The sequence below is a fragment of the Electrona antarctica genome (genome assembly GCF_951216825.1).
Source record: "Electrona antarctica genome assembly, chromosome: 3".
Lineage (NCBI taxonomy): Eukaryota > Metazoa > Chordata > Actinopteri > Myctophiformes > Myctophidae > Electrona > Electrona antarctica.
In genome coordinates, this window is record NC_136808.1 from 5,282,828 (window position 1) to 5,307,328 (window position 24,501).

At 42.3% G+C, this 24,501-nt stretch overlaps 2 protein-coding genes across 3 annotated transcripts; both read right to left on the bottom strand.

The window, feature by feature from the left end:
- LOC306920706 (E3 ubiquitin-protein ligase TRIM39-like) lies at positions 1–2,895 on the bottom strand. The gene is made up of 2 exons (XM_079497539.1): positions 2,768–2,895; positions 1–1,707 (listed from the first exon to the last, which is right to left on the bottom strand). Exon 2 carries the CDS (start codon positions 1,703–1,705, stop codon positions 203–205), a length of 1,503 nt encoding a protein of 500 aa, XP_079353665.1. The 5' UTR covers positions 1,706–1,707; positions 2,768–2,895; the 3' UTR covers positions 1–202.
- Positions 2,896–18,543: 15,648 nt separating this feature from the next.
- LOC306920499 (HAUS augmin-like complex subunit 8) lies at positions 18,544–23,825 on the bottom strand. 2 transcript variants are annotated; one of them, XM_079497292.1, is made up of 10 exons: positions 23,696–23,825; positions 23,458–23,513; positions 22,938–23,002; positions 21,950–22,145; positions 21,166–21,270; positions 20,888–20,991; positions 20,459–20,617; positions 19,809–19,950; positions 18,960–19,098; positions 18,544–18,729 (listed from the first exon to the last, which is right to left on the bottom strand). In XM_079497292.1, the coding sequence occupies exons 1-10, from the start codon at positions 23,755–23,757 to the stop codon at positions 18,606–18,608; spliced, it is 1,152 nt and encodes a 383-aa protein (XP_079353418.1). In that variant the 5' UTR covers positions 23,758–23,825; the 3' UTR covers positions 18,544–18,605. The 2 variants fall into 2 exon arrangements, with proteins under 2 accessions (XP_079353418.1, XP_079353419.1); XM_079497293.1 differs by having other exon boundaries at positions 22,938–22,998; positions 23,454–23,513.
- Between the last annotated feature and the right edge of the window lie 676 nt (positions 23,826–24,501).

Consider the following 24,501-nt stretch of genomic DNA (forward strand, 5'->3'; position numbering starts at 1 on the left):
TCATTTTAACAAAATGAGTCTTTATTAATCACATTAAAAATAAATATTGCATCAATCTATTACAGTGCTTCAACCACAGTTGTCTGAGTAATATTTAGTTAACTCTATTGAATATTATATATAATATCATAATATGTCTTTTCACAATAATCCACTCCCTTCTAGGACACTCAAAAGCATGACAGTGATACAAAAAGTGTTTTCATTTTTGCTTAACAGGAGAGATGATCAGAGGAGAAGCTTTCTCATCACCATCAGGAATGAGCGGTGAGAAAAATGGGAAAAAGATTCTCTTATCATATATCAAATCTTTGCAGTAGAGAAGAGCCCTGGTTGCAACATCATAAAAGGAGACCTGCTGTTCCTCACAATCCAAAAACACACCAATCTTCTGGACATCGATTTTGACAGAGTGGGGTGTCAAAATCGAAGTATTCTTCGCTGAGTAGTTTCCTCCATTAACCACCTGCAACAACCCGGCCATTGAAAACTCAGACAGACGACTATTTTTTCGGGCTGGAACCACCCCGATGGTCCACGCAGTCTGCCCTTTAAGCTGAACCTCATAATAAACTTTCCCCGAAGAAAAGCCCTCTTTTCCCAGCACACAGAGAACTGTTTCAAATCTCTCTGTCTTGTCAGGAAGAATCTTCTTCACGTTTCCATATTTCACTTGCTTCCCGTCCAAAGACAGGATGAGGTTGGGGTGAGCTGTGTCAGGGTCCAGAGTCACATCTACTGCATACTGCTGCTGGATCTTCTTCAGCATGACTTCGGGGAGCTTCTCCATTTCTCCATCCAGTGTCTCCTGCAGCTGAGCGATAGCTGTGCGTATATTCTTCACACTCACCTCACAGGACAGCTTAACCTGACTCAACGTGCTCAGGTGTGCTACTCTGTAGCGAGACGGGAAGCTCTGCAGAAGGTGGAGGTGGTCCTCAGTGTGCGAGAGCTGCTCCAGCTCAGTGCTTTTCCTCTGGAGCTCAGTGACCTCTTCCTCCAGCTTTCTGATGAGGCCCTCGGCCTCGCGCGTTGCCGATCGGGACTTCAACTCTATCACCTCGATGAGCTCGGCCTCTGTTCTCTTAATGGAAGACACCAGAGCGGCGCAGACCTGAACGGTGTCCGCTTTTTCATTCTCTGCCATTATATTGTTCTTCTCTACTGTGACTCTGAACTGCTGAATCTTTTCCTGTCGCTCCCGGATCATCTTCTCTAGCTCAGCCTTTTTCTCGTCACACTGCGGTCGCTTCTGTTCATACTCTACCTCTATCGGGACCGTGTCGTGATCTTTATGATCTGTCTTCAAACATGTGACGCAAATGCACTTTTTGTCTCTTCTACAGAAGATCTCCAGCATCCTGCCGTGTACTTTACACAGCTTTACACGCTTGTGCGTCTTCAATGATGCAACTTTATGATGAGGCTCCAGATGCGTCTCACAATAAGAGGCATCTAGTTTAGACTTCTTGAAATAAGCGGCCATCTCAGAGATTATCTTGTTGACACCAAGATCTGGTCTCGGGTCAAAAGTTTTTTTACACATGGGACAGTTGCAGACGTAATTGCTGTCCCAGTACTTTGTGATGCAGGCTTTGCAGAAGCTGTGTCCACACGGAGTAGTTACAGGCTGACTGAAGAGATCCAGACAGATGGAGCATAGAAAATTGTTCTCTGACATTGCACTGGTGCTGGCAGAGGCCATAGCTGTAGGAGGAGAGGAGAGGAGATGTTTTATTAACCCAAATATATCATAGTGAAAAACATACATTTTGTAATAGTGACTGTAAAGCACTCTGAACACAAACTAAATGGCTGCCATATACTGTAAATGTAGAACATAAGATGTGCTGAACTCACGATTAAAGTAAGTTATTATTATCATTATATTATAAGGAGGAAGAAGAGGATAGAGGGGATATTTTATTAAACCAGAGATGTCAGGGGACTGCTCTTAAGTCAGAACTCCTGTCATACCTAAACGTTTTAAGATTGACTGTAAAGTCCTTGTCTTAAGTGAACAAAAAAGATTGACTGTAAAGCACTCCGAACACAAGCTGCATGGCTGCCATATACTGTAAAGGTAGAAAATAAGATGTGCTGAACTCACAATTATAGTTGGAAAGTGAGTGTTGTTGAATTCTTAAAGTATTTTATAAGAATTATAGACAAGGAAAGCACTTCCCAGTTTACTGTTGAATTCCATTATTTTGTGTTTACTGGCTTTCCATTCGTTGATAAGGTGTAAAGACAGTAACACATTGCATTATTAATCTGTATATTTCATATAGTAGCCTACTCGGGCTTCGAATCCACTCTCCTGGCCAAGACAAAAGTGTGTGTATGTGTGCATGCGCACGCTTGTTTGTTTGTTTCTGTGCGTGTGTGTGTTTCTGTGCGTGTGTGTGTGTGTGTGTGTGTGCGTGTATTCTTGCATGCGTGTGTCTGTCAGAACCTTTTACCTAATAATACAAATTATACTAATAATAATCTATTACTAATACTTATACAGTAGGCTACGTTAACACGCCATATTAATTCACATTCATTTGCCTATAAACTATGAGATGCAATTATTTTTCAAACGGTCGAAATTAGCATCAAGAATGATCGGAAAAACAGATGAGGAATGGGTAGCCCTAGCTATGGTCCATAGCCCCAATGCTAAGAGGGCAGGAGGAGGGCAGCGCAGAATAATCCTCATAAACGACTACGGTAACTTTGATAAAAGTTTCGGGTATTAAATCGTTTGATTTTAATTCCTTACCTCAATGATTTCGAAGCGGGAGGCAGCAGGAGTAGGACAGAGACAAACCAATGTACAAATCGCACAGCTGCAGCTGCTTAGTGCTTTCATCACTAATCAGCGCATTGGTCACAGGTGCGGTCCAAGCCAGTGTGTGTGTGTGCGTGCGTGCGTGCGTGCGTGCGTGCGTCCATGCGTGTGGATGATGTTAAATAAATAAACACATACAAGCAAAGAAAGAAAGAAAGAAAGAAAGAGTGTGTAGTCTGGGTTGTATGTGTGTGGGTCAAGCACTTTTTGGGGATTTACAGTCTGTAACCTAAAGTATGTATTTGTGCATATTTGTATAACCACTGCTGTAGCCTAAATACAGAGGAGGGGCCCACATATACCGGTATGCATTGATTCAACATTTCATTTTTAGTAAATTGTCGATTGATGCATGGTCTCTCTGTCCAGTTCCCAACTAAAGGGCCCCTGATGAGAGTCAATTAAGGCCACTGGGAGGGCTTAATAATAATAATAATAATAATACCTGGGATTTATATAGCATTTTTTTTACCCAAAGTAAAAGAGAGCTTAACTTTATTTGTCCTTGATCAGGGCAGTTTTGAAGGCAGGGAGGGGGTGAGCATCTCTGATGCATTTGGGGAGTGCATTCCAGAGGGAGCTAGGGCAGCCACAGAGAAGGCCCTGTCACCCCAGGTTCAGCGCATGGTCTTGGGGACCCCGAGTAGGCCGGCATCACTGCATGGACCTGAGGTAACGGCGGGATGAGGATAAGTGGCTGGTAGGAGGTCAGAGGTAGGGGGAGACATGTTGTGTAGTGCAGTGTGAAGTGTGGTGAGGAGCATTTTGAGAAGTGAATTATTTGTGCTACTGTGCCAGTTTTGGACAGATTTGGTCTTTAGATCAAATCCACTTTTGTTTCCAGTCCAATACAGGACTCCAATAAACCTCTTCATACACAGTATTACACACTAGTACAGCCAGGCTGACAGGCCAATTTCACCATCTGTCTTTTCCCCAGTCAGCCTATATGCAACATGTATATGTTTGGGCATGTGGCCAAGCATAAAATACCTTTACTATGGTGATTTATAAAAATAATTTATGAGTCATTCCACGGAACCCGTACGATATGTGTGGTCCCTCTGACCTTTTCAGGTGTATTTCATCGATTGAGTCACCAAAATATATTTTTAAACGTTTTTTATCATCAATTTAAATGTTCCCTTTAATAGTGTTAAAATCACGCATTTTATCTTCATATCAGAACTTATTTTGCTTTCTATTAGACACCCCCCATTTTGTAAACTTGGGACATAAACAAGATATGACTATTAAAACTATGTACAAAAATCCATACATTGTGCCATCACATATAAATCTATCTGTGCTTTATTGCTGGTCATGTTTATTTTTTTAAATAAATACATGATTAATCATTAAAATAGCATTATAGAGCTCTGTCCTCCAGTCGCATGCCGTTACACAAGTCATTCTCCCCTCCATAACAATAATGAACTGGCCCTTTAGTGACATAAGCACAAGGAATTATGGCATTCTACAAGTCTTTTGCACAAAATAATAATAACTAGGAAAAGTGCCCTTCTGGGCACAGGTCTCCACCAGGAGGATAGGAGTGTGAGTGTGATGTTTGGCAAAATGTTTAGGAGCAATATAAACGTGTGTGTGCGCGTGCGTACATGCGTGCGTGTGACGTGGCTTGGCCTGTTGTAGCGCCACCATGAGGCTGATTTGAAAACTGTCAAGTGGCATTTCTTCCAAAGCCTAGTGGGAATATGCATGCAGTTTCACCACAATCGGACAATCGGCGATTTGTACAAAATGGGTACAAAGCGGGCTACTACTAAGTTTAGAAGCCAATCGTAGCCAATGAGGGTGGATTATGAGAAATCAAACAAACCCGTCTTGATCACATGACTATGGAGAGCATGTGTACCGATTTGCGTGAAATTTGGATAAAATCGGAAGGAGTAATATTAGAAAATGTGTTTTACATATGTCGGCCTCCTGGTGGCGCTATAAAGAGCAGATGTGAAAAATTCCAGGCAAAGGTTTTTCCTTGGCCTCTAGGGAGTTGGCATACAAAGTAATCCACAGATCCGTGCAGTTAGAGGTAAAAACACTTTTTTGCCAGTTATAGCGCCACCATGAGGCTGAGTTGAAAATGTTCATGTGGCATTTCTTCCTCGGCCTAGTGGGAATGTGTGTGCACAATTTCACGGAAATCACACGATGTGTTCATGATTTGCACTCCTGCTTGCTTTGGAAGCCAATCTTAGCCAATCAGGATGGAGTCTGAGAAATCTGAAAGACCCGTTTCGTTGAATGGCTCTAGAGAGACTGTGTACCAATTTGCGTGATGTTTGGACAAAATCTGTAGGTGTACTGTCCAAAAACTTGTTTTGCACAAAGCGGCCTCCTGGTGGTGCTCTAACAGGCCGTTCTGGAAATTTTTGGGCAGAGGTTCATCGTTGGCATCCAGGGAGTGTGTGTGCAAAATTTGGCATCGACCGGGTTAACGGTGCCGGAGATTAGCTGATCACAGATGGACACACGGACGGACGGACACACGGACGGACGGACACACGGACGGACACACGGACGGACGGACGGACGGAGTGCAAAACATACTCTACAAAAACATACTCTCTCCCCATGCCTTCGGCCTGGTGGAGACAATAATAACTAGAAGTGGCGGCTGGTGACTTTTGTCCTAGAGAGGGCGCTATAAAAATATCAAGAAAACATGCACTATAGGTATCATCACATTCAATGGAAGGCTTTTAAAAATTAAAAATAAACATGGCATTGCCAAACATGGCTAATTTCATGTAGATTGAGGCTACAGTTTTCTTGTTGTTCCATTATGAAAATGAATTATTATCTTTACCTGGCTCCATGTGGCTCATCATTCATGTTTTTCTAGCGTCTATGGTGACTGTTCTGTCCTTTGTCTATATAGAAGTGTCTATTTGTACGTCTCTAAATGTTTTTGATGATTTGAACATGGTGGACCCTATTGGAAACAAGTGTAATGCTTAATTGGGTCGTCCACTCACAGTTAACAGCCTTTGTATTGAGTTTGTGCTAGAAATGTACTGTAATTCTGCAAACTGTTAATACATTTTTCAATCAATCAATCAAAAACTGTGTGTTAAACTATATGTCAAACTGTGTTGTGATGTTTATGCTGCCCCCAAGTGGTTTGTGGTGTGAATAACATTGATCGCACACATTTTGCGACCCAGTGGCTTCCTGTACTCCTGTACTCCCTCTACACACATGACTGTGTGGCCTCACACCCTACAAACACCATCGTGAAGTTTGCTGACGACACGGTGGTGGTGGGGCTGATCACCGGAGACGACGAGGCAGCGTACAGGGAGGAAGTGACCAACCTAGAGCGGTGGTGTGAGGAGAATCATCTCCTGATGAATGTCTCCAAGACCAAGGAGGTCATCGTGGACTACAGGCGGGGGAGGGACCCACATCCTCCTGTCACGATCAACGGCGCTGTGGTGGAGAGGGTGGAAACCTTCAAGTACTTGGGGGTGAACATCCACGAAAAACTTAAATGGGAGGCACACACAACTGTGGTGGTTGCAAAAGCGCAACAACGCTTATATGGTCTCAGACGCCTAAAAAAGTTCGGCCTGAGTCCTACAATCATTAGGAACTTCTACCGAGGGGCGATTGAGAGCCTTCTGACAAGCAGCTTCACCAGCTGGTATGGGAGCTGCACAGACGGGGACCACAAGGCCCTCAGAAGGGTGGTGCGCTCAGCCGAGCGCATCACTGGGTGTCGGCTGCCCAGCATGGAGGAGCTGTACACTCAGCGATGCCTCAGGAAGTCCCTGAGGATCATTAAGGACCCCACACACCCCCATACAGTTTTTTTCAGGCTGCTGCCCTCGGGGAAGAGGTACCAAAGTATCAAAGCCAACACAAGCAGACTAAAGAACAGTTTCCTCCCCCAGGCTGTAAGGCTGCTTAACAAGCCTAAATGAATGAACACTGAACATGCCATGGTATTACGGCCTTGTATACTGATCTGAGTTCTTTAAACTTTTTAAAACTTTTATACTTAGTATCGTTATTTAATTATTTACTACTTTTTTACTTATGTGTATTGTGGAGCATCACCCAACGTAAGTTTTTCACAATGCTGTACCTGTACATCTGTGTGACAATAAACACCTTGAACCTTGAACCTCCTATCGTTTGTATTGAAGACATGTGGACCGCAATGCATTACTCTTCAGTGCTGAGAGTCAAGGGCTACAGATGAAGGCCGGTCGTGGATAGTTGGCACAGCCGGACAGCCAATGAAACGAAGGCTTGCCTTTGTTGTGTGACGGTTCCCTATATTATGATGTGTGTATATATATTACTCTTAGGTTGTCTGGTTTTGGTATATGTTGGGTTTACCCTATAGTAACCTCTGTTCTTTTTATCCAATAGGATTGGGGAGCAGAGGCTGAGCACTCATGATGATCAGCCTAAGTGGCTCGCACCTGGGCCCGGGTGTCGACGCCCTATAAATGCCTGCTTCCCCAGTCCTTCCAGAGTTCTGTTCTTTCATTTGCCTCCTGCACCTTCTCCACCATGCACACTTTTCAACATTTCTGTTAATACATACAACACGCACCCACATACATTTCACTCATGCATACACGCACTACACCACTGAATACTGACCTCCACACTTCATCTGTTTATTCCTGATTTATCGTTTGATTACCTATTACTTTGATTACTGGTTTAATTAATAAATTCTATTTTCTTTGGTAAACTGCGTCTCCCCGGTTTTTTTGTTGTGTATCTTGGCACCCCCTAGGCCAGGTACATAACAAAATGGGGGCTCTGTCCGCTTGAATTTTGAATAGTTGTGCAGTAAGTTTGGAGAGTCAAGTGACTCGCCCTTCTGCCTCTTTTGTAATGCGCTGCGGTAGTCAATTGGCAAATTAGCCTTGATTAATGGCTCGTCTGCACCGTGGTTTTGTGAATTGAGTGAAATCATTTGGGAACCATTCCGGGGGTTTCCTTGTCCATGTGGTCAACACTACAGTCCGGTGAGTACAAAGCGATGTTTACTTCAGCGTACACGCTTGTGTGCTCGGACTTTGGGAGATGCAGTTGATTTGTTTGATTATTTGAATTTGTTAAAGACATTTGGTTATTTTGCAATTAGAATTTGATTAAGTTTTGTGCTAGTGGGGAGAAGTTTGCCGGGCTGGTTTTGTCTTTTGTATGGTTATGAGTGTCCCTGTTAGGTGCGTTTAGCTTCTGGGGATAGAAAATAGCTCGCTGGGTCTAGACCGGGGGGTGGTTTAGGTGCAAGGTGCGGCTGTAGCGGCTGTGCGTACGCACGGTCGTCTCGGGGGCACAGCTGAGAGGTGCATGCGGGTCGCCAGTTTCTGGTTGCCCTCCCTGCCTCTCGGTATCAGCTAGGCCTTTGCGGTGGCCTTCAGTGCATAAATACCTTCCGCAAACCGGCATGAAGACGGGTGGAGTTAGCTTGGGGATTAAATAGTCTAGAGGGGCACTTGTAATTTGTTTTGTGTTTTAACCAGCTGGGGGACTGTCTGAGCGCACATAGCCAGGATGGTTACGCTAGAGGCATTTGTGGCTTGTCCTTCTGAAGAGCTGTTAATGCAATGCACCAAAGACCAACTAATGAAAATAGCAGACCATTATAAAATTAAACTTGATTCAAATGACAAGACAAAGGAATCCGTACAAGGGGTGTTGAGGCACCATTTGTTTGAAGAGAAGGAGTTTGCAGAGCCTGCCGTGTACTTTACACAGCTTTACACGCTTGTGCGTCTTCAATGATGCAACTTTATGATGAGGCTCCAGATCATATGCGTCTCACAATAAGAGGCATCTAGTTTAGACTTCTTGAAATAAGCGGCCATCTCAGAGATTATCTTGTTGACACCAAGATCTGGTCTCGGGTCAAAAGTAATTGCTGTCCCAGTACTTTGTGATGCAGGCTTTGCAGAAGCTGTGTCCACACGGAGTAGTTACAGGCTGACTGAAGAGATCCAGACAGATGGAGCAGAGAAAATTGTCCTCTGACATTGCACTGGTGCTGGCAGAGGCCATAGCTGTAGGAGGAGAGGAGAGGAGATGTTTTATTAACCCAAATATATCATAGTGAAAAACATACATTTTGTAATAGTGACTGTAAAGCACTCTGAACACAAACTAAATGGCTGCCATATACTGTAAATGTAGAACATAAGATGTGCTGAACTCACGATTAAAGTAAGTTATTATTATTATTATCATTATATTATAAGGAGGAAGAAGAGGATAGAGGGGATATTTTATTAAACCAGAGATGTCAGGGGACTGCTCTTAAGTCAGAACTCCTGTCATACCTAAACGTTTTAAGATTGACTGTAAAGTCCTTGTCTTAAGTGAACAAAAAAGATTGACTGTAAAGCACTCCGAACACAAGCTGCATGGCTGCCATATACTGTAAAGGTAGAAAATAAGATGTGCTGAACTCACAATTATAGTTGGAAAGTGAGTGTTGTTGAATTCTTAAAGTATTTTATAAGAATTATAGACAAGGAAAGCACTTCCCAGTTTACTGTTGAATTCCATTATTTTGTGTTTACTGGCTTTCCATTCGTTGATAAGGTGTAAAGACAGTAACACATTGCATTATTAATCTGTATATTTCATATAGTAGCCTACTCGGGCTTCGAATCCACTCTCCTGGCCAAGACAAAAGTGTGTGTATGTGTGCATGCGCACGCTTGTTTGTTTGTTTCTGTGCGTGTGTGTGTTTCTGTGCGTGTGTGTGTGTGTGTGTGTGTGTGTGTGCGTGTATTCTTGCATGCGTGTGTCTGTCAGAACCTTTTACCTAATAATACAAATTATACTAATAATAATCTATTACTAATACTTATACAGTAGGCTACGTTAACACGCCATATTAATTCACATTCATTTGCCTATAAACTATGAGATGCAATTATTTTTCAAACGGTCGAAATTAGCATCAAGAATGATCGGAAAAACAGATGAGGAATGGGTAGCCCTAGCTATGGTCCATAGCCCCAATGCTAAGAGGGCAGGAGGAGGGCAGCGCAGAATAATCCTCATAAACGACTACGGTAACTTTGATAAAAGTTTCGGGTATTAAATCGTTTGATTTTAATTCCTTACCTCAATGATTTCGAAGCGGGAGGCAGCAGGAGTAGGACAGAGACAAACCAACGTACAAATCGCACAGCTGCAGCTGCTTAGTGCTTTCATCACTAATCAGCGCATTGGTCACAGGTGCGGTCCAAGCCAGTGTGTGTGTGCTTGCGTGCGTGCGTGCGTGCGTCCATGCGTGTGGATGATGTTAAATAAATAAACACATACAAGCAAAGAAAGAAAGAAAGAAAGAAAGAGTGTGTAGTCTGGGTTGTATGTGTGTGGGTCAAGCACTTTTGGGGGATTTACAGTCTGTAACCTAAAGTATGTATTTGTGCATATTTGTATAACCACTGCTGTAGCCTAAATACAGAGGAGGGGCCCACATATACCGGTATGCATTGATTCAACATTTCATTTTTAGTAAATTGTCGATTGATGCATGGTCTCTCTGTCCAGTTCCCAACTAAAGGGCCCCTGATGAGAGTCAATTAAGGCCACTGGGAGGGCTTAATAATAATAATAATAATAATACCTGGGATTTATATAGCATTTTTTTTACCCAAAGTAAAAGAGAGCTTAACTTTATTTGTCCTTGATCAGGGCAGTTTTGAAGGCAGGGAGGGGGTGAGCATCTCTGATGCATTTGGGGAGTGCATTCCAGAGGGAGGGGGCAGCCACAGAGAAGGCCCTGTCACCCCAGGTTCAGCGCATGGTCTTGGGGACCCCGAGTAGGCCGGCATCACTGCATGGACCTGAGGTAACGGCGGGATGAGGATAAGTGGCTGGTAGGAGGTCAGAGGTAGGGGGAGACATGTTGTGTAGTGCAGTGTGAAGTGTGGTGAGGAGCATTTTGAGAAGTGAATTATTTGTGCTACTGTGCCAGTTTTGGACAGATTTGGTCTTTAGATCAAATCCACTTTTGTTTCCAGTCCAATACAGGACTCCAATAAACCTCTTCATACACAGTATTACACACTAGTACAGCCAGGCTGACAGGCCAATTTCACCATCTGTCTTTTCCCCAGTCAGCCTATATGCAACATGTATATGTTTGGGCATGTGGCCAAGCATAAAATACCTTTACTATGGTGATTTATAAAAATAATTTATGAGTCATTCCACGGAACCCGTACGATATGTGTGGTCCCTCTGACCTTTTCAGGTGTATTTCATCGATTGAGTCACCAAAATATATTTTTAAACGTTTTTTATCATCAATTTAAATGTTCCCTTTAATAGTGTTAAAATCACGCATTTTATCTTCATATCAGAACTTATTTTGCTTTCTATTAGACACCCCCCATTTTGTAAACTTGGGACATAAACAAGATATGACTATTAAAAATGTACAAAAATCCATACATTGTGCCATCACATATAAATCTATCTGTGCTTTATTGCTGGTCATGTTTATTTTTTTAAATAAATACATGATTAATCATTAAAATAGCATTATAGAGCTCTGTCCTCCAGTCGCATGCCGTTACACAAGTCATTCTCCCCTCCATAACAATAATGAACTGGCCCTTTAGTGACATAAGCACAAGGAATTATGGCATTCTACAAGTCTTTTGCACAAAATAATAATAACTAGGAAAAGTGCCCTTCTGGGCACAGGTCTCCACCAGGAGGATAGGAGTGTGAGTGTGATGTTTGGCAAAATGTTTAGGAGCAATATAAACGTGTGTGTGCGCGTGCGTACATGCGTGCGTGTGACGTGGCTTGGCCTGTTGTAGCGCCACCATGAGGCTGATTTGAAAACTGTCAAGTGGCATTTCTTCCAAAGCCTAGTGGGAATATGCATGCAGTTTCACCACAATCGGACAATCGGCGATTTGTACAAAATGGGTACAAAGCGGGCTACTACTAAGTTTAGAAGCCAATCGTAGCCAATGAGGGTGGATTATGAGAAATCAAACAAACCCGTCTTGATCACATGACTATGGAGAGCATGTGTACCGATTTGCGTGAAATTTGGATAAAATCGGAAGGAGTAATATTAGAAAATGTGTTTTACATATGTCGGCCTCCTGGTGGCGCTATAAAGAGCAGATGTGAAAAATTCCAGGCAAAGGTTTTTCCTTGGCCTCTAGGGAGTTGGCATACAAAGTAATCCACAGATCCATGCAGTTAGAGGTAAAAACACTTTTTTGCCAGTTATAGCGCCACCATGAGGCTGAGTTGAAAATGTTCATGTGGCATTTCTTCCTCGGCCTAGTGGGAATGTGTGTGCACAATTTCACGGAAATCACACGATGTGTTCATGATTTGCACTCCTGCTTGCTTTGGAAGCCAATCTTAGCCAATCAGGATGGAGTCTGAGAAATCTGAAAGACCCGTTTCGTTGAATGGCTCTAGAGAGACTGTGTACCAATTTGCGTGATGTTTGGACAAAATCTGTAGGTGTACTGTCCAAAAACTTGTTTTGCACAAAGCGGCCTCCTGGTGGCGCTCTAACAGGCCGTTCTGGACACACGGACGGACGGACACACGGACGGACGGACGGACGGACGGACGGAGTGCAAAACATACTCTACAAAAACATACTCTCTCCCCATGCCTTCGGCCTGGTGGAGACAATAATAACTAGAAGTGGCGGCTGGTGACTTTTGTCCTAGAGAGGGCGCTATAAAAATATCAAGAAAACATGCACTATAGGTATCATCACATTCAATGGAAGGCTTTTAAAAATTAAAAATAAACATGGCATTGCCAAACATGGCTAATTTCATGTAGATTGAGGCTACAGTTTTCTTGTTGTTCCATTATGAAAATGAATTATTATCTTTACCTGGCTCCATGTGGCTCATCATTCATGTTTTTCTAGCGTCTATGGTGACTGTTCTGTCCTTTGTCTATATAGAAGTGTCTATTTGTACGTCTCTAAATGTTTTTGATGATTTGAACATGGTGGACCCTATTGGAAACAAGTGTAATGCTTAATTGGGTCGTCCACTCACAGTTAACAGCCTTTGTATTGAGTTTGTGCTAGAAATGTACTGTAATTCTGCAAACTGTTAATACATTTTTCAATCAATCAATCAAAAACTGTGTGTTAAACTATATGTCAAACTGTGTTGTGATGTTTATGCTGCCCCCAAGTGGTTTGTGGTGTGAATAACATTGATCGCACACATTTTGCGACCCAGTGGCTTCCTATCGTTTGTATTGAAGACATGTGGACCGCAATGCATTACTCTTCAGTGCTGAGAGTCAAGGGCTACAGATGAAGGCCGGTCGTGGATAGTTGGCACAGCCGGACAGCCAATGAAACGAAGGCTTGCCTTTGTTGTGTGACGGTTCCCTATATTATGATGTGTGTATATATATTACTCTTAGGTTGTCTGGTTTTGGTATATGTTGGGTTTACCCTATAGTAACCTCTGTTCTTTTTATCCAATAGGATTGGGGAGCAGAGGCTGAGCACTCATGATGATCAGCCTAAGTGGCTCGCACCTGGGCCCGGGTGTCGACGCCCTATAAATGCCTGCTTCCCCAGTCCTTCCAGAGTTCTGTTCTTTCATTTGCCTCCTGCACCTTCTCCACCATGCACACTTTTCAACATTTCTGTTAATACATACAACACGCACCCACATACATTTCACTCATGCATACACGCACTACACCACTGAATACTGACCTCCACACTTCATCTGTTTATTCCTGATTTATCGTTTGATTACCTATTACTTTGATTACTGGTTTAATTAATAAATTCTATTTTCTTTGGTAAACTGCGTCTCCCTGGTTTTTTGTTGTGTATCTTGGCACCCCCTAGGCCAGGTACATAACAAAATGGGGGCTCTGTCCGCTTGAATTTTGAATAGTTGTGCAGTAAGTTTGGAGAGTCAAGTGACTCGCCCTTCTGCCTCTTTTGTAATGCGCTGCGGTAGTCAATTGGCAAATTAGCCTTGATTAATGGCTCGTCTGCACCGTGGTTTTGTGAATTGAGTGAAATCATTTGGGAACCATTCCGGGGGTTTCCTTGTCCATGTGGTCAACACTACAGTCCGGTGAGTACAAAGCGATGTTTACTTCAGCGTACACGCTTGTGTGCTCGGACTTTGGGAGATGCAGTTGATTTGTTTGATTATTTGAATTTGTTAAAGACATTTGGTTATTTTGCAATTAGAATTTGATTAAGTTTTGTGCTAGTGGGGAGAAGTTTGCCGGGCTGGTTTTGTCTTTTGTATGGTTATGAGTGTCCCTGTTAGGTGCGTTTAGCTTCTGGGGATAGAAAATAGCTCGCTGGGTCTAGACCGGGGGGTGGTTTAGGTGCAAGGTGCGGCTGTAGCGGCTGTGCGTACGCACGGTCGTCTCGGGGGCACAGCTGAGAGGTGCATGCGGGTCGCCAGTTTCTGGTTGCCCTCCCTGCCTCTCGGTATCAGCTAGGCCTTTGCGGTGGCCTTCAGTGCATAAATACCTTCCGCAAACCGGCATGAAGACGGGTGGAGTTAGCTTGGGGATTAAATAGTCTAGAGGGGCACTTGTAATTTGTTTTGTGTTTTAACCAGCTGGGGGACTGTCTGAGCGCACATAGCCAGGATGGTTACGCTAGAGGCATTTGTGGCTTGTCCTTCTGAAGAGCTGTTAATGCAATGCACCAAAGACCAACTAATGAAAATAGCAGACCATTATAAAATTAAACTTGATTCAAATGACAAGACAAAGGAATCCGTACAAGGGGTGTTGAGGCACCATTTGTTTGAAGAGAAGGAGTTTGCAGAGCCAGAGAAGGTGTCTCCTCCGTTGAACGCTGCATCGGCGGTGCCTACAGTAATGATGTCAGGGACAGGTTTAACTTTTGAACAACAAAAAGAGTTGATGATCATGCAGGCTGACCAGGAAAGAGCGAGGTTAGATGTGTCGTGTATTTTCTAATGAATGAACCAAAATTTAAGTCTATTTTCAACTATAGTCTGTACGGTTAAGCAGCTGGGTTTGAAGTCAATTTAGACTGTTCCCACTGAAAGGGGCTATTGTTAAACGTCTGAGCAAACAGCACCTTATAAGGACAGAAAGAAAATCCTTTTGTTCTAAATACAGAAGGTGTGAAGCAGCTGGTAGGATCTGATTTGGCTTGAGTTAAATACATGGACTCTAACTTTATATATTCCTCTTAAAGTATCTTAAAAACACTCTTCTGTTACTATAGATAAACGCTAGGAAACTAATACATAGACTAGGTTACTAAATTATTAGCATTCAGTGACTAATCTAGAATGTACTCTTAAACATAGGGTTATTTTAAAGATTATAATTTCAGGTACCATGTTAAAACAGCTCATTTATTTCTTAAATAGAGTCAGTTCAGTTTAATGTAATTTTGTTTAGTTTCATACTGTTCTGTCATGTTTCAGTTAAAGGGTAAGACCACTTTTGTAGAGGTTTGGGTTGTGTAGTTACCTTGCCATGATGTAACTCCAAATGTGGACAAGAAATCAAAAATAATTTCTCCAGTGATTAGAAATTGATAATTCAAAATATGCTCCTCATTGACTTACATTGTACGCTGAAACAGCTCTCAAAGTCACTCTTTTAGTATGTAAACAAACACAAACAAAGTTGTTTCAGACAATATAGAGCAACACCAAAACTCATGTGGTTTTATTTCTTCATAAAAATGGTAACTTCCTGTTGATTTTACTATATGAAGATCTGGATCCGGATCCATGGATCCAGTCCGGGTTTTCTTCTGAATAAAAATGGACAAATCAACAGGAAGTTAACATTTTTATGAAGAAATAAAACCACATGAGTTTTGGTGTTGCTCTATATTGTCTGAAACAACTTTGTTTGTGTTTGTTTACGTACTAAAAGAGTGACTTTGAGAGCTGTTTCAGCGTACAATGTAAGTCAATGAGGAGCATATTTTGAATTATCAATTTCTAATCACTGGAGAAATTATTTTTGATTTCTTGTCCACATTTGGAGTTACATCATGGCAAGGTAACTACACAACCCAAACCTCTACAAAAGTGGTCTTACCCTTTAAGTTTCATATATTTCTGTTTAGTTTTATATAGTTCTGTCATGTTTATAATTTCATATATCATATTGTATTCTTAAATTCATTACTAGCCAGTTGTCATCTCAAGTTGTAAAAATAGTTTGTTGTAAGAACATGTAGTTTGGCATAGGTCCCGCCCTCGCAAGAACCGGATACCCTGTTTAGCGGCTTTCCTATTGGACGAGGCCGCTGACAGAGTAGGCGGGACCATGCGTTGGTTTGTGAGTCATAAGCCTAAACACTCCTCACATCGGGAGTCTCTGATCCGGCGTTGATATTGGAACCACGGAAACGCTGTGTGTTGAAATTCTCAGACTCAGGCATAAGACCTTTCTTGTGCAGTGTTATAACGGCTGTTCGACTTTGTACTTGGCGAAAATAAAGACGGAGTTGACCTTTTTTGAAGCTACAAAACCATCAAGCGTCCATCCCTTTTTGTCCTCTTGAATGCATTGCTGATCCAGACCGGAAACGACAATTGGTGCACGGAATCCGCGTAAAGAGGCCATCGCGCTTGGTAAGTCAGGGCTGCCAAGTCTCACGCTTTGAGAGTGAGTCACGCAATTTGACCTTTTACCACGCACCACGCCACACCTCTCATTTCTCACGCACGCACAATACGCACGCCGAGGGGGGCATAAAATGTGCCAAAAAAGCCAAGCCGGCTCACATAATAACAATTTTCTCCGCGGCTCCGCCGCGTAATAACGCGCACCCATGTGTGCGTCCTCACAAACGGCAAAAATAGCCGATCTGCAGGAGATCATGCAGCACTGTTATATGCAGTAGAAGGGTAACCAGGCAGTGGACCACCAAATCGTCAGCAGGGTCCCTGACTGTGACGCATGGAAATGAGCCATGCAGAGTTTAACATCGCTTCGAAATATTTTTCATGGAAGACAATATAGCCTCCACAAGTTACAACATTAAGTGAGTAAGTCACAAGTGACTATCTCTCTTCTATACTGGTGTGTGGCGTCTCTTGCGTGATATGAGGAACGGTGCCAGTAGCCTACGCACATTATAGGGACAAAGTTGTGTGTGTGTGTGTGTGTGTGTGTGTGTGTGTGTGTGTGTGTGTGTGTGTGCGTGTTTGTGTTTGTGTGTGAAGGGGCCGCATCGCAACTTGTCGTTATAGTTCTGTTCAGAGAGGGAGAGAGAGAGAGAGAGAGAGACCACAGATGTGTGGGCATGGGGAAATTAAAAATAAGGCATTTTCCCAAATTCCAGTTTTCTGACTTTATTTCACAACATATTTCCAGAGATTATGGGGTGAATGAATGTGGCCAGACCCATCTTCTCTTTCTGTCATAGTGACATTGTCCTGCATCAGATCATGTCCAAATCAGGTTCTCCAATCCCCAGTAGCCTCTTCAGTTTTTTGAAGATTTTTTGAGTGGTGCAACCACTCCCTTACGGAGCTATGTGTGTGGCTGGCTGGGTCTGAGCACTATGTGTGTGGATTGCTGGCTGGCTGGGTCTGAGCACTATGTGTGTGGCTTGCTGGCTGGCTGGGGTCTGAGCACTATGTGTGTGGCTTGCTGGCTGGCTGGCTGGCTGGGTCTGAGCACGAAAACAGCGTGGTTGTTTTTCACCACCTGTGCGCAACCAAACACAAACACACATGCACATATTAACTGTATATATGATGATTTCGGGTGTGCCAGTACAGTACAGTACAGTACAGTAGTGGGCCCCCCACATGGTAACTCTGTCATTTCTCTACCGTTTCGGACGCGGGACGGCTCGCAGGAACCGGCCCGGCACCCTGGGCTCTATCCTGTGGGTCTGAAACTCCCCCCAAATGCAACATATGCAAGTTAGCATCCGGCAGTTTCTACATGCTGGGGACCCATACTCAACATTTCTAACATAAAACGTTGGTGTACTCAACATGTCCGGGTTCACTTTTTGGCTACTAGACTATACTGTGCAACGTTTTCAATAAAAGTTCAATTTGATATAATTGACTGGCAACAGTTGTCAGTCATAGGGGCCGTTTGCACCAAGAACGATTAAATAAAGCTTAGGGTTAATCAAGGATTTGTTGATCAAGGATTCATTTTAATTCGAGTTGTGTTGCACCACTTGATAAACCTTAGATAAACCTTGATTTAAACCAGATTAAGGCTTAATCTTTCTTGGTGCAAACGGCCCTAGACGCCAACTCCAAACACCCAAGGGTGTTGGACTTCAACCATCACCCAAAACCATGTGCAGCAAATTTGAATTAAAAAAAAAAAAAGAGTGTAAAAATGTACCAATGTACCAATTTGTACAACACGGGATTTTTTAACGCTGGCGACATTTAGGATCTCTCCAGCTGCAGCAGGCGGCTATACGCTGACATTTGAGACATGTATACCATAATTGCCATTACAAATAAATCTGTTCATGTGCATCAGCTATTGGGCTAATCATGAAGTTAATTCAGATGCTCATCCATCTAAAAAAACTTAAGACAGAGTTCAGAGTTGGTTCAAGAGACTGCTAGGACATGAACCCACAACAGGAATTTTACTGGACAACCGACTTTATTACAAAATTACAATAAAAGTGAAGTTTAATACACAAATATATACAATAGAGACCTACACGCGGTTTCAGGTGACCAAAAAAACCCTCATCCGCAGGTCTCTAACAGTGGGTGACATGGGTCCTTCACTTGGAGCCGTGCAGCTCCTGGATCCTGTCTGGGCCCAGGTGTTCTTCCTCCAAGGCCTGCTGGCTGTGGATGGCATGACGACTGACCAAACTCGACAACTCCAGCAGCCCTGAAAAGCCTCTGAACAAAAAGATGCACAATACATTGTGATCAGAAATAGTCACATTTTAATCATTTTCAACTGGTATTCGATTCTATGTTATGGCTTCTCCCAGTTGCTGGACTAACAGTGAAATTGTCAGTGGTAATTTATGTATACGTTTATATAGTGTATACTATAAATATAACCAAATGGGCCTGTAACACTGAGGATTTTACACAGTATTATTTGACAACATGGGCATGCTTACTTAGACAGCTCGTGACTGATATCTTTTGAAGCCTTTTTCATTTCTTTCAGGCATGTCACACAATTGGTGTTGTCTTGATCTCCATGCGTGCAGTCTATCAGGATCCTCTCACCGTCCTTCAGGCAAGCTTCTGCTTTATCTGGTGGTGAGGAGATCCACAGCTTACCACAGTGTTCCAACACAGGTCAGGTCAGTGGAAACCTTGTACTGCATGTGCAAAACTATAACTTTTCAGGAAATTCAAAACATTGCCTATGTTCCAATGGATTCAATGTGGTAATTTTGCCTATGTTCCAATGTGGTAATTTAGTCACACTTGGCATCATTTTGTGCAGGTCATATTTGAAAAGATTTTCTAAAATAGCAAATCTACAAGCTCACATTGTGAGCTTATAGATCAGCTAGTTTCAGTACATTTTGCAAAACTGGAATGCAACAAGTCTAAAATAGGCAATAGGGCATTAGGTTATGAAAAAGATATATATGGAGCTACAAGGTTTCTGCCCAATAACACTGCTTTACGGTAACATGTCATTGTTCTGACCTCCCGTTAGTCCGACAGATTACTAATACTATCCCAAACTCTAACCTCAGACATAACCGGCCACGTAGTTCGCCAACCCTAACCTCAGTCTTAACCGGCCACGTAGGTCAGACTTATGGGCAGTCCCCACTTTGAGACATGCATATCCTCCTGGGGATCAATATAATAAAACATGATTGATTGATTGATGGATCCCCCCCCCCCCCCCCCCTCCCCAAACCATGATCATCATAGTCAAATGAAAATCCATCAAAATTACATTTTTAAGAAGACTTAAAAACTTTGATTATACTCATCAAACCAACCCAAAAATTCCATTCTGTCCCCTTCGATGTGGATGTTCTTTATAGGAAGCTCATGTCGGGTGGTGTCAATGGCAGAGGCGAAAGACTTGTAATCTTCTATGAAAAGCTTGGCAGCATCAACCACTGGCTCCAATGCTGCAATCTGGAATATTAGTGGAATGAAAAGTTTAACAGGTTACAATTTTGGTTAAAGGAGTAGTTAACCTGACTAAACAGTTTACAAGAAAGCACCCACACACAAAAGCTAAAACCAAGGTGCTGGACAGAAGAACACATTAAAATAGAGTCTGTACACTAGATCATACACCCATAATTATTTTTAATGGATTGATCCATTACTGCAAGTGTGAACACAGTTCACTAGGGCAATGCACCAGGACGTCAGAGGAGAGTGGAATACAAACATTGGAATAAATTCATTATTTATTTACACAATCCTGTAGTTTGTTGTACATGAGTGCCAATGTACCATCTATAAAGAATGCTTTATACAGAGACTAACATGCAAGGCAACGACACAAGTAAAGGATGATGGAACTTTTGAGTATTGGAGTTCGGAGCTTTATGGGAGCATGACCCCAGCAGTGTGTGGACTTTTTCTATCCTATATGAATGCAGAGCATTCTAAACCTTTATTTGATTAGAGTAACCTGGATATCCAGCAGCTCATTCAGCATTCTCTCCTTCTCCATCTGGAGGTACTGCCTCTTCATCTCCTGGACCTCCTGACGTAGACGGTCATCTTCTTCCATCTCCTCCCGGAGCCGTGCATCCATCTCTGCCCTCAGCTTTGCATTATTGTGCCCCATCTGGAGCCCAAAGAGCACAGAAATAGACATTAACCATGAAGGTAATGCCAGGTAATGTTCATTGACTTCAATCCATTGACAAAGCAATTAACTCCAACTGTGACAGCCAATGAAAAAAAACAACAACAAAACACATTCAAATGACTTTTTGGTATCACTTAAAAATGTACATTACTACAAGGTCTAGTTTAACAACCAACATGCATTCAAAATGTGTCAGTAGCATTTTATTATGAGTCACCAGTACTAATTATAGTTACGGTATATCACCTTTGCTGTGAGGTAAGCCAACAGGAACGTGTTCTGCTCGATGTCGTCCTTATCGTTCTCTGGGTTTTTCTCAGCTTCCAGAACATTCTGTATTACAGTGTTCTCTGAAGCGCACACACACCAAGTATTTTACATGCAATTATTACTAGTACAATTTTTTTTTAACGCATGCATAATTACAGACAAAGGACAGGATAAGTAGCAACTAGACTAGAGAACACAGGCACATAGTTTGTAGACAATACACATTGATGTTTTGATCACTTTGAATGAGTTACCATTAATCACAGACAAGTCGTAATCAGGGCGGTGGTGTCCTCCTTCAGTGAATGTGGACTGCAGCATACTTGCACTCACAAAATAAGATTCTCGATTTGACATCGCTGAGGGCAAACAGTACAGTGGTCAATTATAGCTCAACTCAAACTACATGTCTTGCAAAACAATGTGTAGATTAGGGGGATGCAAGAAATCAACTTTTTTCGAATCAAATGGACGCTCCAGGGAGTCCCTCTGAGAGTGCTCATGCAGTCATTTTAGGAGCTGTGTTTCCATTGAAAATGAAGGAAAATGATTGTTTGGCAAAGGTTTAGGGGGATAAAAAGGCCAAAATGCCAGTCCTAATTATAGTTACAATCACCTTTGCTGTGAGGTAAGCAAACAGGAAAATTCCCTTTTTTATCATTACAGCATTCTACTGTAGGAGAAATACTGAAGATGAAGGTAAACATGTAAATGTCTCTTTAACCCTCTTTACCACATAAAAGTAGCCACAGCTTTTTAGACAATAGACTGCCAGAGTAAAGAAGAAATACAATATAGATACAATACGTCAGCCAGATGACAGTGTAATAAATGGATTTTTACATTTAATACATCACTGCAAAACATGTGAAAATGCATTAAAGCCATAAGGTAAAAATGTCATAACCATGTATACAATATAAAATTATACATGTCTACAAAGAAATATGATTAGAACTTTTTCATAAATGTTTGTGTGCATGTTCCACCCCAGAATATTCTGGAAAGCTCTACATTTCCAGCACAGGAAATACTTACGGGTTGGAAAAGCCTGGGGGGCCATGGACCGTCTTGGCGGTGTACCCACCTTCGGGTTGGAACACCCAGGTTTAGGCGAGGAGGGTCTTGGTTTGGCAAAGCCAGGTTTAGGTGAGGAAGGTCTTGGTTTGGCAAAGACAGGTTTAGGTGAGGAGGGTCTTGGTGGTACAACAACAGACTCATTGGCCGAGTTACTCTGTAAACAGTTAAAGGACTCACAATCAACATTTTTTATAGAGGTCTTGAAACCTAGCCGCAATTTGCAACTCTTGTTTTATAATGGGTTGAATCTAGAATTGCAATACCCTCCATTGACAGCCCATTGATCAAATTGAAATTTCTGATCTGCTTGTATTAGACGTTAAACTCACCAACATTGGAGCTGTAGGGCAAGCTTGAATTATCTTCTTTCAATCTGTAAAGCATTTGTTTCACATAAAAATCCACCGTAGACATGTTATGAGCTACTTTCTGTCAACAAATTCCGTGCAAACGATTAATTTTCTAAGTGTTGGAGTTTGGAAGTGCTCATCAAAGTCACTGAATGGCCCTGCAATTCACCCGTATTTACACATAATGCAGGAGGCAGAAGACGTCATTTTAATGAAAACGAGCGCTTCCAAACGCCAACACAAACATATCACCTGCATGGAATTTCTTGACAGAAAGTACAGTAGCTCATAACATCACTATGGTGGAATTTTTATGAAACAAACGCTTTGCAGAATGAAAGAGGATCATTCAAGATTGCCCTAGAGCTGCAATGTTGGCGAGTTGTTTAATACAAGCAGATCGGAAATTTCAATTTGATCAATGGGCTGTCAATGGAGAGTATTGCAACTCTAGATTCAAAAAAAAATATTGTTGCAAATTGCAGCTACTTGAAACCTATTTTACATGTTCATTGTTTAATGCTTGTTTAATTGTTTATCAGTAGGGTGGTTCTTTTTACATTTTCTTTAATTCATAATAAAGTTTCATGTATTACCTTTGACAGACTTCCCGTCTTCTCAACAGGTTGTAAATACCGAGACTTCACAATTGTTCCACTGGCTGAAGAGATAGAAAGTTACATTATTAGAGATATGCCCAAAACAGTCCACATTTCCAAATTATAATCCACTACAAGAACTCTGGGTGCCGATTAGCCCCATATGTGCCCAGCGTAGGGAGAGGGCACATGTGGGGCTAGGTGCCGATATACAATGACGAAATAAATGCCATCCAAATCCTAGACTAAAAAGATAGCATAGTATTGTGTTCCTACTTCCTAGCCTAAGATTTAGACTCTCGTAGAGTCTAAATGTTAGGCTATTGTGTTCCCCATATTTATAGCTTCGTGAAAGTGAATGAAGGGATACTGCTGAAACAGAAAGTTTGATGTAAGTAGGTAAGTCGATATGGAAAATGCTAATTTCATATTTAGCCAAAGAATCATGTATCAACTTCTGCATTTTACTTTTCGTTAACAGTGTGGCGTGTGGGCTCATTTTACTCGTTTTACTGGCCTTTGTTTTTCTTCTTTGCAACAGCACCGTCATCTTTGGAGCTCGCACTTTTGGAACTGAAATTAAAAGCAATTCGTGGCCAGTTAGTTCATCAACAACCGGAACGCTAAAACTAACTTATGCTAAGCCAGTATGCCCTATATTTGGACGCGCGCGGCCGCGCGCTCCTAAACATTACCCAAAACAGCTGACCGATAATGCATTTTACATTCCCGGCCAGAAAACGATCAGATGTTACCTTTTATTTTCTGTGGACGTTTTAAGCGTACTCGGACCCATAGTTGTTCTCCTGGACGCCATGATTCGAAGATAGCCGCCTGTGCGTCACCGAATAAAGCACCGGTGGAAACTTTCTACAGTCTATGATTCATCATGCAACCGATGCTGCCAACTGTTGCTGTTAAAATACGCTAGTATACTTGCTTCTCTGCTGTATCGTCCGCCGTTATGTTGACAATGTGTTGTTTAGAAAATGAGAATCAGCTTTTAAATCTAACTGCAGCTGTGCGGGTCCACCCCACTGACCAATCAGCGTTGAGCGACCAACGTGATTATTTAGGGATGCCGCCACCTAGTTTTGATTGATTGATTGAAGAATTTATTAACAGTTTGCAGAATTACAGTACATTTCAAGCACAAACTCAATACAAAGGCTGTTAACTGTGAGTGGACGACCCAATTAAGCATTACACTTGTTTCCAATAGGGTCCACCATGTTCAAATCATCGAAACATTTAGAGACGTACAAATAGACACTTCTATAGACAGAACAGGAATTCATCATAAAGGAGGTAAAAAGGGAAAAGAAATATATACAGTGAGGGGAAAAAAGGGGGGGGCGGGGGGGGATTCAGATTTTACGGGGGCCAGTTTCGAATTGCAGCCATCCGTAGGTGCCCTTTGAGAGCGGTTTTGAAGGAGTCAAGGGATTCGCATGTCTTAATGACAGTTGGTAGGGCGTTCCACATTTTGGTGGCATAGGAGCGAAAAGAATTTAGTCCCTTGTTTGTGCCGAATCTGGGTTGTACATGGTTCGTTGCACTC

What these genes read in the sequence shown, in the direction of transcription:
- LOC306920706 (XM_079497539.1), bottom strand. Translation starts at nt 1,705, where the DNA reads ATGGCCTCTGCCAGCACCAGTGCAATGTCAGAGAACAATTTTCTATGC.
- LOC306920499 (XM_079497292.1), bottom strand. Translation starts at nt 23,757, where the DNA reads ATGGCGTCCAGGAGAACAACTATGGGTCCGAGTACGCTTAAAACGTCC. An exon ending in GGACAGAATGGAATTTTTGG is followed by an intron (nt 19,099 to 19,808) that starts GTTGGTTTGATG and finishes CCTCACCACCAG; the next exon opens with ATAAAGCAGAAGCTTGCCTG. An exon ending in ATCAGTCACGAGCTGTCTAA is followed by an intron (nt 18,730 to 18,959) that starts GTAAGCATGCCC and finishes CTTTTTGTTCAG; the next exon opens with AGGCTTTTCAGGGCTGCTGG.